Genomic DNA, 15,494 nt, shown 5'->3' with positions numbered 1-15,494 from the left:
ATAAGCTTGGCATCCCTCAAGGGTTGGGGGATAGGGTACCATCCAGCTCTAACCATGTGGAAGCAGCACCATCTGTCTCTGGTGAACTAAAATTCTTGAAAAAAGGGAGTTGTTCCTTCATCTTTCACTCTTTGGTGCTGCCCTCTCATCTGTTTGCCATTCCTGCTGTCTGTGACATGATCTTCATACGTATTGTAAACGTTCTTGCTTTGTGCTGCTGGCAGGGACCAGCTCTGCCCAGTTCACTCCTTCCTGCTGGCCCTGCTGCTGCCTCATTCCTGCTTTGTCAGCTGCTTGTTTCCTCTGGAGCTCCATTCCTCCAATTCCATATTGGGTGAGATTTATCCCTCAACCCCCAGAAATCATTTTTTGTTCAGGAACACCATTGCTAAGGCAGCTAAGCCAGATATGTTGTGCTAATACAACATAAAAAAAAGGGAGCAGAGTTTGTATAAAATGCCAAGCTGTTTTATGAAGGGCACAAAATAGAGAAGCTCAAGCTTTTTGACCCGGATTTTCTTTTGTTATGTCACTAAGTGGGATGTTTGTGTCTGTTTATACTCTGATTTCTTGTGTGTTTTGAAATCTCATTGTACTCAGTGGTGGAAAATTGGCTGCTTAAATAACGGCATGTTGAGGACAGCTCTCTACAGTAGCTGGAAGGAAATGCTTCTCAAATGTATTGTCCAAGTTGGTTCTAGTTAATAGTCTCCTGGGTATGTGAACTTTCCTTGGCTTCTCCACCCATCTTCTGGCAGCAAACAGAATTCTTAGCATTTCAATTTAAAAATAAAATAATTAGTAAAAAATCTGTGCTGCCCTTCTAAATTATATCCCAATAGGAGTGAAATGTACTTCAGTAATAACTCATTAAATCACTTGTGTGGGTTGATCATTCCTACTGGGGAGGGGATCCCCACAAAACAGCAACATAAAGCAAATCTCTTCAAAATATTGTAATTATTGTGTTTCTATAAAAAATCCCCTCTCCCTTTCCCCCTGGTCTGGTTGGGTTTACTGTTATGAGATGCAATTGCTCAGCAGGACTGCTAATTAGATGTTACCAGGCCTGTTTCTGCAAGGTTGTGACCTATAAATTTCTGTTTAGCATTGCTGTAGGACAGACATTTTCTCTCCACTGGTTATTATTTATCCTTGCTGAGTTCATGTGTTCTCCTTCTAGGATTTTGGAGACGAGTACCTGTGGCTTTACCCTTCGGATAGAAGGGGGTTTGGATTTGCCCTGGGAGCTTTGTGCTGTCAGTTTGCAAAGCAGACAGAAGGGAGGACATTTGGGAACAAGTGCATGTTTGTGCTTAGGCATTAGATGTAAATATAAATTAAAATACAATTTTAAATACAGGTTTTTTTTTGTGTAAAAATCTGTCTTGAAAATACAATCAGCTAGAAAGCAGTGTAATGAAGAACAAAAGGTTTGGCCTTCATGAGCTTTATATTTTACAAGTTTTGAGGAACAGAGCAGGAGTAAGGAGGAAGAAAGTGAGAAGGTGAGGGCTCAAGGGTAGTGAGTATTTGAGATGAGGATGTGGCCTTTATTTGTCAGAGCCTAAGCTACTGGAAGGAGAAGGAAACATTAAGTAGAGGGAAAACCCAGCTGAAGAATACCTGAAATACTGCACCCTACCTCCAGATCCTTTTAATTAGCCAGCCCATCCTCAAAGGATACATTAATCATGTTGCTTGGGGTTTGCCAAAAGCATGGGGAACCTGCTCCACCTGTTCAGGTGGTACCTCAGGAGCCTGGAGCTCGGCAGGGCAAAATGTCCAAAGCAAGCTGGCCCGCAAGAAACATCCTTCCCCTGGCACAGGGTTAGCTCAGCACTTGCAATTCTCTGCCTGGCACTGTTACTTCTTCCTGAGTTGCCTCTTTCTTTCACAGCTGGTTTCCCACAGTGCAGAATCCCAAAGTGGTTGGGGTTGGATGGGATCTTAAGGATCTTCAAGTCCCTACCCTCTGTCCTCTGCAAGGACATCTTCCTCTAGACTTGATTGCTCCAAGCCCTGCCCAGCCTGGTTTTTGAAACTTCCACACAGCTTCTCTGGGTAATCTCATGCAGAGTAAGCAAGAAGAAAGAAATCACCCACTATATTCTGAAATTTTGGAACAAAATGAAGCTTGATTTGCCAATCATGACGCTGTGTGGTAATGAGGAGAGCAAAGCACTCTGAGTCAGGAGGCTCCTGAGCCTTGATGCCAGCTTGCAGCTCAGTGCCCTGCTTTGACCATCTTGGTGGTGACCTCCTTATGCTTAACCAGAGGGGATTTTTTTCCCCAAGCCAGCTTCCCTCCCTAAACCAGGTGTGATAGCTGGGTTAAATGACACAGGGAAACCAACCTCACATAACCTTTAACTGAAGGTTAAAGGGTAGAGCTGATGAAAGAGGTACTACAGGTCATTGCCATACTGCATTAAATGTGGGATTCAGTTTATTTGCCACAAGACTTCTCTTGGCATAAATCTAAATATGGCTCAGGATCCCTGTTGCAGTCTCCTTCCTCTAAAGTTTTGTGTTGTTATCATTAAATGATAAAAAAAGTCCCATCTTTTGAACATTAGTGTTGATTTACTGAGATACAGGAAGACTTTTCAGATGTTAATGAGGAAAATGGAATGAGGAGCTTTCTGGTGCTTTTGTTTTTAAGTAGGCCAAATCAACAGATTCGTGTGTAATAACCTGGTGGTTCCAGGTTCTTCTGAAAACATTTTGAAGATGCCAGAAGGAAGCAGAATGGGTCTGTCTAAATAGCAGGGGGAGTACTACAGGGCTTCTTGTGCATTATATTTAAATCCCTTGAGGGGGTCCCTTACTAAGTTATTTGTTTTAAGTGGTTAAAATACAAAAGCTAACTTTAGCCTATATGCCTGAATGACCTGCTTAATATGCAAAAACATGCACATTATTGCAGCAGATTTTAGTGTCCTGTGAATTCTCCCTTTGACAAGGGAAATAAATTCCCCTCTATGAGACATCAGCAGTGCTCACAGGTCCTCTTTTCCCCATAGTCTGTTGTGGCAAGAAAAAACCCAAACCCAAAAGAAGCACCTCATTGCTTGTGTGTCTACCCAGAAATATTCAAGAAACATTCAGACTGAAAGTAGCTAAAATTGTACATCAGCAACTGGCTGTGCAGTGGTGGCATGGTGAGCAAGCGTTTAAAGCATCATGTGAGATCTTTGTGGGGGATTGTTTTATATATTATTCTTTGTTTTTACCTTATTCTTTCTTGTCATGAACACCACCACCCACAGGGAGGGTTGGTTTGAGATAACATAGGGTGGGTTTCAGAGGTGGGGAGTTCAGCAATCCTGCTGTTGCTCTGGGAAATGAAGTTTAAAGGGTGACATCAGTGACAATGAAAGTACCTGCTTTCTGGAAATAAAGGCAGAGGTGAAAGCTTCTTAAAGAGGCAGGCTGCACGGTGTAGTTCAGGCTGCACTGAAAGACAGCCTGTTTGGTTTTCAGTCGTTCATCTGGAACTTGTGGGCACTATCTCATCACCTGCTCTGTTCCTGTGGCTCCTGTCTCTGCAGAAATGCTTCCGTACCTTTGTACTTCCCATACCTCCCTCTTTGACAGGAAAAGCAGAAGGGTCCTGCTCTTTTGAAAGTGGTCTGTGACAGATGAATGTCATCTGGCTGATGCCTTCTTGGCAGGGGTGGTGGTAAAGCAGTCTTTGTACTTTAGTGTTGGTGCTTTTGCCAAGCTCTGTGCACTGCTTGTGCCACACATCTTTAATTTTGAGCCCGAGTACACTGGCACATTTTTGTGTGTGTGCACCAAAAATGTATGCTGGAACTGAGCAGCTTTTGCTTTTAAATTGTTTTGTTTGGTTTTGGGTTTTTTTTTTTTTTTTTTTTTGCACAGCTGCCTTGAGCCAAGGTCCTTTTAAAGTTCAGGAGGTTTTTTCTTTTGTTCTCTTCCTGCACTGCTGCAAAAAATAAAGAATGAAGAGGGAACGGCCCACTCTGGATGCCTGGTGCTGAAGAGGCTGTGAGATGGAGATTAGGGGTTGGTGAGAGCAAGCACTGCAGAGGACAGAACAAGGTGAAGGGCATAGAGCTGGATAAGAAAAGGACCATGCATAAATTAGGAGGAAAAACTGCAGACTTTTTTTTTCTCCCACGAATAATTAACTTTTCTGCTATTCTCCATTTTCTGCCTTCTAAACCTCTCACGAAAGCCTCTTCTTGCTTTGGAGAGAAGTGTCACTTGAGAACCTTCTCAGAACTTGGCAGCTATGTAATAGGGACATGTAATCTTTTATAATCCTTTCTACAGGTTTGTAATAACCATTTCTGTTTTGAGATTCCAAAGTATTTTGTAGGCCAAGTGGGAATTTAACTGTGAGAGAAAAATGTACTTAATATTCAGGAGCAAAGATGAGTGGTCCTGGGCAGGGAACGAGACCTGAATAAGAAGGAAAGGAAACCTGCTTGAGTACTGAAGGAAGGGTCACAGCAATGGCTTCAAGCAACTGCGGGTTATTTGAAATCTTAGTTATCCCAGGAATTAAATTGTTTTTTTACAGGGACAGCAGCTTCTGTGGTGGTGATGTCATGAGATTTACGAGGCTGCACAATGAGCCCCTTGTTTGCGGGCACGCAGGGAGGCTGGCCCAGCACAGGGCGCACCTGCGTGTTTTGTAAGGTCCCCACCTTGATCGGGTTGTGATTTCTGGTTCCACTTGTTGAGCCACCGAGTACACGGTGATTGCCTGATTGGAAGCTGCTGGCACTGGTCCATCTGAGAAGGTGCCGATGTCTCCTGACAGGCACATCTTGCACGCTGTGTCCCCCGAACCGGGCACAGAGAGCAAGGCGCAGCCGAGGATCAATTACCCTTTGTAAGTTTAACATTTAGCAATCGGCTATGCAGCAAGTAAGAAGCTTAGAGGAGCTCAGTAGTATTCAAGCTAATGGGTAGCTTTAAACTGCTATTAAGAGCTCCCACACCTTTTGCTCAAAGAAGCTGCTTGGTGACAGCAAGCTGGTGCAACTTTGTGCTTTCTAGTCAGAATTACCCTGCCAGGCCAATGTGTGCTTTATGCCTAATTTTTGCCTCAGCCGTTAGCTCCTTAGCTCTCATTTTTTAGGACTTTTGCAAGAAAGCTTGAGACTGTTGGCACACTCAGCATCTGCTCACTAAACTAGTCGTAAGATTTTAAGACTTGCGGTTTCTTTTTTGGAACAGCTCCATAATTTTTCCTTTTGAAAATAAAATCTTGGTGAAACTGCTTACATGGTTGTGGCCTAACTGAATTTGTGCTCTCGAGCTTCTGCAGAGCCCCTGGGTACCAGGGAACATTGAGGCCTTTTAGGAAATGTCAGGGGCTGAGGGTGGCAAATGTGTTAGCACAGGCCTTGGGAAAGGTTTGGGTTTGGAATTGCGTGTGTTACGAGGAAGTGAGAAGGGAAATCTTGGCTGATCTCTGCCTTAGTCTCAGCCCTGGTGCGAAAACTCCTGAGCTGTAGATAGGCACAGTGGTGACGTTGCAAGAACAGGGCAGATGTATGGACTTGGGCCCAGGGGAAGTTGGCAGAGCCGTCTGGGAGCTCAGCTGCAGGAGTGACGCTGCCGTACCTTGCTCGCTGCCGGCTGACTCTTGTACAAACAAGTCAGATCTCTCCTCGGGAAGGAATTGAAGGGGTGGGAATGATGTCAGCGAGAGATGCCGTCCTGCTGGGAGATGCCAGGCTTGTTGAACAGTAGCATTCTGTATTTTGTCTCCTGCTGGTTGCAGAGGAGACAGCCCTTGGTTGCTAAAGCATTCGCTCATCTGATGGTTTATTCCTCCCCACTTAAAAATTGCTCCTGACGTGTTTTCTTAGTGCAGAAAATTGTAGGAAATGTAAGAATCTGGCTGGCAGCTCTGGTAGTGGACAAAATGTTGATTTTCACTCTTTGAGTTTGAAAGGTTACTCTTTGCTCCTTGGTGTTGAGGTGAGACTGCTGCATGTGAGAAATCCTGAGCAACAAGGTGACCCTTCTCCCACCCCGTCACACATCTCAGCAAAGCTTCCCAGCAGCTGCTGGGGAAAAGCTGTGCCTTTAGCTGAGGGCAGAAGAGACACACAGTCCTCATTCAGAGGAAGGGAAAATCCTTCAAACCTCACCCGTAAGCAGTGAACAGCAGATTCCTTCAGACTTCCTATCTCTAAATTTTAAGACATTCTTTCTCCCAGAGCTGACATACTGATGGTAGGGAAATGGAAGCACACACAGCAAGCATGAAAATTGCCAGAGTCACATTTCTTTGAAGATATAGGGCATGAAAACTGCACCTGACTGAACAGTTTTTACTTTAATCTCCCTGTGGCTCATGAGATTCTTCACTGCAAGAGTGGAAAACCAGTCTTGAGACTGTGTCTGATCACAGCCACTCAATAAAAGAGCAGTGGAAAGTTAATAGATTAGATTGGCAAGATTGGCCTGTACTAGAAAAATTAAAGATCTTGTGAAGAACGTGTGTTACAATGCCAAATACATTGGAATCTGAGAAAGTCATGGCACTGGTCATGGCTTCTGCCAGCTTCTAAAATACTGTTTTCACCTACTTAAACCTTTTATGACTTTATTCTGTGCAGAATGGATTTTCCAGGTAGTGTTTTGGCTGTAAGCGGTTGGCGTGAGAGCTTCTGAGATCTCTGAAACCTGATGGTTTGACTAAGCCTTTTTTACCTCCTACCCAGGATATTAGATTTCCATCTGAGAATTTGGTTATCATTGCATGCAGCTGCTGGAGGAGAGCAACTGGATTCAGCTGAATTGAGGGCTGCTCATTGCATGTGGACTGGACCTTGTTGAGTGTGGCTATTATATGTAACGGGAAGAATTCACACCAGATACTTACCTCTGTAATAACATCCTACATGAATGGCATGCCTCTCATCCCAAAGGATCTGCTCACACTTTGTACACTTAAAATGCCACCTGCTGCACCAGGGATCTATTGCTGACCACGAAAACGTAGGCACCTCTTAGCTGAAATGGAGCCATGCCACAGAGTGATTTAGAGGGGCAAGTGAGCACTGCTGGATCTCACAGTAGCTATGAGAAGTTTCCTAGAAAGGAAGCCCACGCTATGCTTTGAAACAAAATGGCAAAATTAGTGGTGTTGTTTCTAATGTGTGCTGGTCGTATTTCTAAGTATATTGTGATTCAGAGAAAGATTAATCAACCCTGAGAGCATCATGTTTTCTCTGTAGCATGGGAGTCTCTGCATTGCCACATACAGTGTATGCTGAATTTTCTTAATATTATCCCATGAGCATTGTGTTTTCTGTGTTGGGGCAGTGTGGTAGTTGTCTGTACAAACTTGGAGGATGGGTGTCCCTTCCTCTTCCAAGTGAATTTGGGCATTGTGATAGGTTTCTCTTTGAACAGTTGGTCTTGATAGTGTCTGTCTGCACGGTTCTGGTCTGGGTTGGATCAGAAACCATTGCCCATGGCAGGGGGTTGGTTGGAGAAACAAGAAATACAAACAAAAGCTCTGTATATCAGCATGAGAGAAAATAGAAGTTGCCTTGGTTGTGTTTTCCCTAGCAGCCCCTCAGTGGCTGACCTCTCTCATCCTCTGCCCTGTGCAGATGTTCCGAGATTGCCCCTCTTGCAGCTGAGCCAGGATTGCTCCAATGCCTGTGCAGATCTTCACCGGAGCGTCAACATCTGTCTGAACTAGGTGCACATCCCCACCCAGCTGTGTGTCACAGAGCTGCTGTTGCTGTTTATTTTCACTCACATTAGTGACTTCTTTTGCAGAAATCCTGCCTTGTTCCAAGATTTGAGGGAATGGAGCATGTTGAGATACTGTGTATTTCCTTTTCTGCCACATCTTTCCCTTGAATCCCTTCATGAGCTTTGAGATGATGGAAGTTCGGTGGAAGGAGTGGTAGTTATTTATCTTTGAAGCTTCCTGTCAGTAGTAAGGCTTGTTTCAACTTGCTTTATCAAGGTTGGAACTGATGATTATTCAAACTGGACTGTGTGGTCATGCACAGCTGGGTAGGTTGAGGTTCTGACAAGCTCTCAGATGACAGCACTTACCTAAAACACTTTTCTCTCATCCTGTCTCTATGGTAAGTACATAAAACACTATGGAAACATTGACATTGGGCAAGCAGACCTGTTGTCAAAAGGTGTTAGGGCTCCTACTAATCTCTCTTCAGGGGAAAAAAATTCCTCCCAGCATACAAACTTGGCCACCACATTAGTTACTCAGCTGCTTGGCAGCTCCTTGTTGGAAATACTAGGAACAGAATATGGACCCTAATAAAGTGGAGGAAAATTTGGCAAGTACTTCAGTTAGCCCTTGATTTCACCATAGGAATAGTGCAGTTCAGAAAAAGGAGCTCTGAGGCGTGCCAGGGGTGCTCTTGTCATCACTGGGATGGAGGGTTATTTCTGTGTTTTTATTGATAGTAAGTAGAGAGTGCTTTTTGGCAGAGACTGAAGGCATGAATTTGCCTTTAATGTAGTTTTGTTGGCTTGGTTTCTGGTAATTCTATCCTTTTCACTAGCTCTGAGGAGAGAAGATGCTGCTTTTCTGATTGTAGGAGAGCTGTTGGGGACTAATGACACTGAAGCACCCATTATCTCTTGGAAATAATTTTATGATTCTGCCCATTGCCTGCTTTTTGGAAAATATTCTCCACTCATGAGCACATTTGGAATTTTAAGGAAAATAATTGTTGCATATTTGCAATGGAAGCTTTCAGAAATGTTCCCATCTGATAGGACTGCTCTGCTCCATAAATACTACTAAACTGCCATGAGTTTTCCTGAGATGTCATACCCTGTCTGTGGGAATTAGCTTGGCACTGTCTGCTGCTGCTTTCCACATTTCCTCGCCCTGCACCACTCAACACTTCTGTTGTTGATACCTGATTATGGAATCGCTGCCCCTCTATTTTTCCCTTTCTTTAAAAATAAGCCCTATACTTCAAGAATAATAAGGTACAAGTTGTCATCTGACTGAAAGAAAGGGAGCTTTGTGGATATTTATAACATGGCTAGTGGCATGTCAGAGCCCTGAGGAGAAACAACACAGTTTCCAGTCTTCAGCAGTGTTGGATGTGTCAGGAGGCAGTGGCAGGGTTGTACCAAGAAGGGGATTTTTTCCAAGCTGTTACTTAACTGATATTAGCATTTGAAGGCACATAAGGCCTGACCTTTAATCCTGTGTGTAGACTTGCTGATCTGCTTACTTGAATGCCTCATTGTAGTGCTGCAGAATGAAGGGGTTGCATCAGACCCGAGAGAAATCTTCTGTGACCAGAACTTGACTATTTAGGTGTGTGGCTGCATGAGCCACATGTAACACCTGCAAATTCAGAGCTTTCAGATGCACCTTCCTGATCTCTTCTCTAGCTCCTATCTGAAGTTGTATTCATCAGTGAGTGACCGTTCATCTCCAAAGCTCAAGCCTTGCTATGTGAGCTGTCAGAGAGTAGCCCCACAGTATAAAAGGACAGTCCTGACCTGCAGTCTTTCCCAAAAGTTTCAGTGTTCCTCGTTACACATGGACTTCGTGCAATTCACTTCTATAGCAATTCAATGCATGGTGCTTAATTCGTTTTATGGGGCTTTCGTGATGGAGGTCGGTGGCTTTTATTACATTCACGTGAAAAGTTGGAGCCAAGAATGTAAAATGAAAACCGAAGATGAAGAGCACCGGAAAGCAGAACAGGGTTTGTGAGGCGACCAAGCGTGTATGTGATACTGTGCAAAGTCCCAAAGAGTCTTCTGTCTAAACTGGTAACATACTTCAGAATAAATTTTGAAGTCACAGCTGTTGTGAGAGGCTCCAAAGGATATCAGCCATGCAGGAGGGCGAGCTGAGAAATAATTTAAATAGGTGGGACTGATGCACCAAAGCTACTCTGGAGTTCTTGTTGCTGTGAGTTTTCTGGGACCACGCGTTCCACATCCGTGGAGTTTGTGATGTGCTTGCAGCGTCAGCCTGAGGAGAGAACTGGAGTTACAGAGTCCAATGCTCTGGAAAACCAGCTCGCTGAAGAGAGCACATGGTCAGGCTTGCAGGGGTGCTGGGCTGTACCCCGACTTGTGTTCAAAAGGACACCAGTGCAAGCACAAAATGTTACCACTGTGGTGTTCTCTGGGGGTGACTGACAGCTCCAGACACCGGCATGGCATGTCACTCTGCCAGCAGCCTGTGGAAAGCTTTTCTGACGTAGCCAACCCACTTGGCAACAGAGCCATGGCTGGCTCACAGTGCCTGATGACTCAGTTAAGTCCTGGAGTTGTTATTGCAGTGGAAGAAGTCGTTCTGTTCTTTAATTCCTTTGTGCAGCCCATGGATCAGTCGGATGGTATCCTGCCAAGGCCTGTAGTTAGAAGAAATTATAACACAAAGATCTTTTGGGGCTGGGCAAGTCGTGACTGTAGATTCTGCGTTGGAGCTGATGGCCCAGGAGGGCTTTCTTTTGCCATCAGAAAGTTTACCAGCAGTTCCAAATGCAGCTTCCTTGGTTACTGCTCAGTGCAGCAGCTGGAGGCACTCTCGCTGCCAGCCCACCCACATCAGCAGGACAGGGCACGCAGCCTGCATCTTTTTCTCCCCCTGCTGATTTATCACGTGCTTTCCTTACCCAGGAGACCAGATCCCCAGAGCTCTCATCTTCCCGGTTCTGTTGCAGACTCATACTGGGGGCTCATGGCTTCATCCTTGTCTACTCTCTGTCAGGTTTGTCATGCTTAGGTAGGGGTGGGGCTCATGTGCTGCTTGGGAAGCCAAGGTCAAAGCAGGAGCAGCAGTGGTTTTATTTTACATCTGGTTTGGTTTTTGGTTGGACACCATGATAAATGTGAGTTGCGGTTATGCCAAAAATCTACCTGGAGGGTTCATGCTGCATTTCCCTGTGGAATGGTATCAGCCTCCTGGAAGAATCCTATAGCTGTGACTGTTAGAATGATCCTTACTTCTTCTTTGTACCCCATTGGCCCAGAGCCAGATAACCCAGACCTCCCAGACCCTAGATAAAAAACCCCACAGCCATTGTCCATCCTCTTTTTCCTCCTTCTCCCCAGAGAATAAACACCTGGAAACTGAGCCTCTGCAAATATCTCGCCTGGTTTCTGAAGCTTTGTATCCCCTACAGGTCCCCCAAGGCTGGGCTAGCTTAGCAGATCAGGGGGGCTGACAGGGGGGAAAGCTTCAGGTTCATGTCTGTAAAATGGACTAATACATAACTCGTGGTAGAGTCTGCTGTGCTCCAGGAGTTTGCACAAATGCACTTTTGCTTCACAGAGCTTACGGTGTTTTCCCTTCATTATCTTTATGCTTAAATAGAGTTTTGGGCAATTTTGAGACAGACAGCATTCGTTGTCACTCTCAGAAACTGAGCTGGATCATAAGTAACTGTGTAATCTGATTCTGCATCTCAGCTTCTTCCCTGAATTATTTTACCTGAAATTAAGGGCACAAAGGTGCCCTTCTTTGTTATTCAGAGCAGTAGGAGCCATGTAGCCTTCTTGTTGCTTAAAGGTTGCCTGTTCCAAGCACTTTCCTGAATGATCACAAAACTCCTGATGCAGTATGAGGTTGAACAAGGCACTGAAAGCCATCTTCCAAGTCTGGCTCTAGAAGCTGACACATGCCTTGCAATGCAGTGGCAAAGCTGCAGGAAGAGAGCATGAAGATGCTGCAGCGTTTTTGATAAAGAGGGGGCACGAGCAGGGGCTGCAAGGAGGGAAGTAAGTTGGAAGGGTTCCTCAGTCCGGGTTTAACGCTGGCCTTTGGGCTGGCTCTCCCTGGAAGGTGCTGGGTGATTGAGGATTCGCTGGCCTCTAGTGGTGACGCTGGGGAGAAGCTACGAGAAGCAGCTGGGTTATCTCTGTGCATGCTACTAGGGGTGCTAAAAGGCAGGTAGTGCTACAAAACATTTCGGGTTTGAGCACTCGCTTTGCTCCTGAAACAGTTCAAGGAGGTCCTGGACTCCTGTGCAGGAAGTCCCTTGATTTTTGCAGTGTCTTAGACCCTTGGGACTTGAGGGATCTACAGTGTCTACATTGAGAATGGATGATTTTTTGATCATTGCAAGCAAATTGTATAGAACTAGAGTGCGAGACAAAAATGAAACTTAATCTTGTAAAGCAATCAGAAGTTAATATCAAAACTTTGTAAAGAGATGAATCATAGAATCCTAGAAGGGTTTGGGTTGGAAGGGACCTTGTTGTGACAGGCACAATGTCATATGCCGCTCAATTGTGAGAAACCTGTGGGAAAATGATTTTAAAATAAATTTTAATAGATCAGGACTGGGAACCAAACAAGATGGGTTATGATTTGGTTTGTTGTTTTGGGTTTTTTTAAGTATGAGGTTTTGTCGCTGTAGTGTCCGTGGCTAAATGAAAATGCACAATTTCATCAAGTAGGTTCCCCACCTAAAGGTGCTAGTAAGCCCTTCTCAATTAAATGCCCATCCCTTTGAATTTTTCCTTCCCTTCTTCAAGCCTGCCTTCCTTGATCCCTGTCTTCCTAACTGTATCTCTTTATCCTTAGTCTCAAATAATCCACTTTATTAAGATTTAGAGTACATTTGGGGCTGTACCCCTTTGAGAAGGGAGTGAAAGGAAGATTAAGTTTTCATAAGAGCTCTTGGTCTTTTCAATATATTTCAGCCTTTGACAAAGACATTCATATTCATCTCTGGTATTGCCATTTTTGTAAGTCATGCTATAAGTAAATAAATATTCGTAGCATATGGGTGCCTCCCAGGACTCCCATCTCACCTTTTAAAATGCTGATACAGACCCCACTCAGCACAGAGTGCAGTTTTGGTTCAGATCTCCCTGCAGAACTGTGAAAGCAAAGAAGGTGGTTAATGCCATGTGCTAACAACGTTGTGGTTTTCTGTTCCCAGATGTGAAAGGACCACCCACCCACAGACTGTCCTGTGGCCAGTCCCCCTACACCGAGATGACAACATGGGAGAGGAAATACTGCATCCTGACAGACAGCCAGCTGGTGCTGCTCAACAGGGAGAAGGAGGTGAGACAAGCTCATGTGGGTGCCTCAGTACCTGCCCTTTGGCCCTTATTGGTAAAAGGAGAAGGCAGCTTTCTTCATCTCCCCTTTACTTCACTCAGGAATCCTTGGAAACATGTGCGACGGGGCAAAGGGAATTTAAAAAGGAATTTTAAATTGAAGAATGAAATTTTAAATCCAGAGTGATGAGACACTGGAACAGGTTGCCCAGGGAGATTGTGGATGCCCCATCCTTGTAGGTGTTCAGGGCCAAGTTGGATAAGGCCTTGAGCAATCCGGTTTAGTGGGAGGTGTCCCTGCCCATAGCAGGGGCTTGGGACTAGGTGATCTTTAAGGTCCCTTCCAAGCCCTTCCCATTCTATGAAAAGGGGAGCTAAGCTATCCTGTGTGGGAATGGGGTGGTGCACACAGTTACAATCCAGCTGGCCCAGATGCTGGTGGCACAGAAGAGGTGACAGCAGCCAAAGTGCAAACTCCCTCCTGGAGTTCTGCAGCCTGTGTTTGTCCGCCAATATGTGTCTTCCTATGTTACTACTTCTTTTAATGGTACTTAGAGCCACCACAGGTATGTAAACCTGCCTCTTTATGTCAGTGCAGACATAAAGGTGGGGAAAAGTGAAGGCTTTTTACCCATGAGTTTTAGTCTAATACCATCGTTTCCTATATTTGGCAATGACCCCAATTTTTGTGGTTTTTCTTGATTCTTTTGAAGCTTCTGTATATGGCTGTTACAGCCTGAGAGTGAGACCTGTTTCTGGTGTGGAACAGAATATTAGTCAGCTGTCCTCAGGTTTATTTGCAATGAAATATTGCCTTGCATAGGGAGAGTGGGAGTAAATGGTTTAGAGAAGGACTTGAGTTATGAGAAGGGAGCAGCTTTAATGCTGATGTGTGGGAGAGGTGATCAAACGCAGGCAAAATGGAAGGCCCATTTAATGGTATTTGTTTACTATGTAATTCCTTTTCTAGTCTGACAGGACTGACACCTGAGGAATCGAAGTATACACTGAAGAAACTTAAGGAGATGTGAGAATAATTTCTAAAACAGTGCTGTACCAGCATAGCTGGGCCAAAAGGATGCATCTCATTAGGAAATGTAATTGAAACAACACTGGCTCATATCACAAATAGTTACTTGAAGGTGGGAATCATGCACTTAGGGGTTCTTATTTCCCCTACCACAGACAGCTGAAAGCATTTTGCTGGGAGTAAGATGAGGCTTTTGACTAGATCCTGAGGAGTAAATGTGCGAAGTCCACTGTATCACATCGTTATATTCTATGTTTAAATACACTCTGGTTTTTGTCAGAAGCTGAGGAAATTCAATATAGGCTATAGAGGGCCTGAGGTTTAAGTGTAGCAATAACCTCAAGAAAGCAAGCAGTAGTGTAAATTCTTGCAGTGTGCTTTCAAAGGAATCTTCCTGCCCTACCACAGTGGGAAATAGCTTGTTTTGGGAAATGCTGCTCACAGATGGGCCAAGCAGAAATGCCTTTGGTGCAGGTGTGACTCCACATGCTGATAATGGGATTTGTTTCAGAAGCCTGTAGCTCGAGTCAGATTTGCCATTCTGATTTTCAAGTAATTTGTGACTACTGTGAAATTAAAGGAAAAAGGAAGCTCCTTGCAGAGCCATGAGTGTTCAGCAGGAAAATAAGAGGTTGGTTTAGTCTGGCTTCTGAGTCTGGACACACAGTCCCTTACAGAAACACACAACATGTAGAGCTGCCAGTCAGGAGAGAGACACAGGGCTGATACTCTGGATTTACACTTTATTCTAATTTTTCTGAGCTAGGAGTATCCCTTTGCAGCCTTCCTGAGAAAAGGGAGGGGAGGCAACACAGTTAAATTTTTCTTGGCAAGTCATTCAGAGTTGAAAGAGGCTCCATGAAATGTGATCTAGAAACAGGAGTGCACAGGGGCCTAAGGCAGCAGTGGGGTGAAATGCTTGTTAAGAGCATGATGATGGAAAAGTCTGTATAAGGGGAATCATAAAAAGAACCTGGGTGGGACCACTGGTGCAGGGAGCCTAAGCAAAGACCAGGTGAACAAAGAAGAGGGAGGTTACTTTAAGAAAAAAGTGAAGATTATGTTCAGAGTAAAATTATTGGAAAGGTGGTGCTGGAGGAAACGTTTTGTTGACTCAAACCAGGCAATAGGCAAGAGGAGCAGGAGAGATTCCTGCTCCAAACATGGTCATTACTGATAGAGTGAGTAGGGAAGAATTCCTTTGGGGGGCTGAGGACGATCTTAGAAACCATGTTCAGGACAGAGGGATATCCACCAGTGAGTGAGAGGGTGTGGGGGAAGAAGGAAGAGATGGCAACAGCAGAGTGCCCTTGCAGCCCAGAGGGAGTGATGGATGCCTTGAGAGGCTCCCTGGAACAGAGGCTAGGCAGTGTTATGGAATAAAGTGGGGATTTATCAAAAGGCCTTCACGGGACACACCTTGGGCAGTACCAGA

At 44.7% G+C, this 15,494-nt stretch overlaps 1 protein-coding gene across 11 annotated transcripts in view; it reads left to right on the top strand.

Moving 5' to 3' along the window:
* The window catches only part of RASAL2 (RAS protein activator like 2), a 159,533-nt gene that overhangs the window by 68,741 nt on the left and 75,298 nt on the right, over nt 1-15,494 (top strand). For all 11 annotated transcript variants that reach the window (XM_068199437.1, XM_068199439.1, XM_068199438.1 and 8 more), the window contains exon 2: nt 12,906-13,033. In XM_068199437.1, coding sequence (XP_068055538.1) covers nt 12,906-13,033 — 128 coding nt within the window. The remainder of the gene's footprint in view (nt 1-12,905; nt 13,034-15,494) is intronic.

Source organism: Anomalospiza imberbis, chromosome 9, assembly GCF_031753505.1.
Source record: "Anomalospiza imberbis isolate Cuckoo-Finch-1a 21T00152 chromosome 9, ASM3175350v1, whole genome shotgun sequence".
NCBI classification, from domain to species: domain Eukaryota; kingdom Metazoa; phylum Chordata; class Aves; order Passeriformes; family Viduidae; genus Anomalospiza; species Anomalospiza imberbis.
The sequence above is the reverse complement of the archived record's forward strand: the minus strand, read 5'-3'. Positions and strand labels throughout refer to the sequence as shown.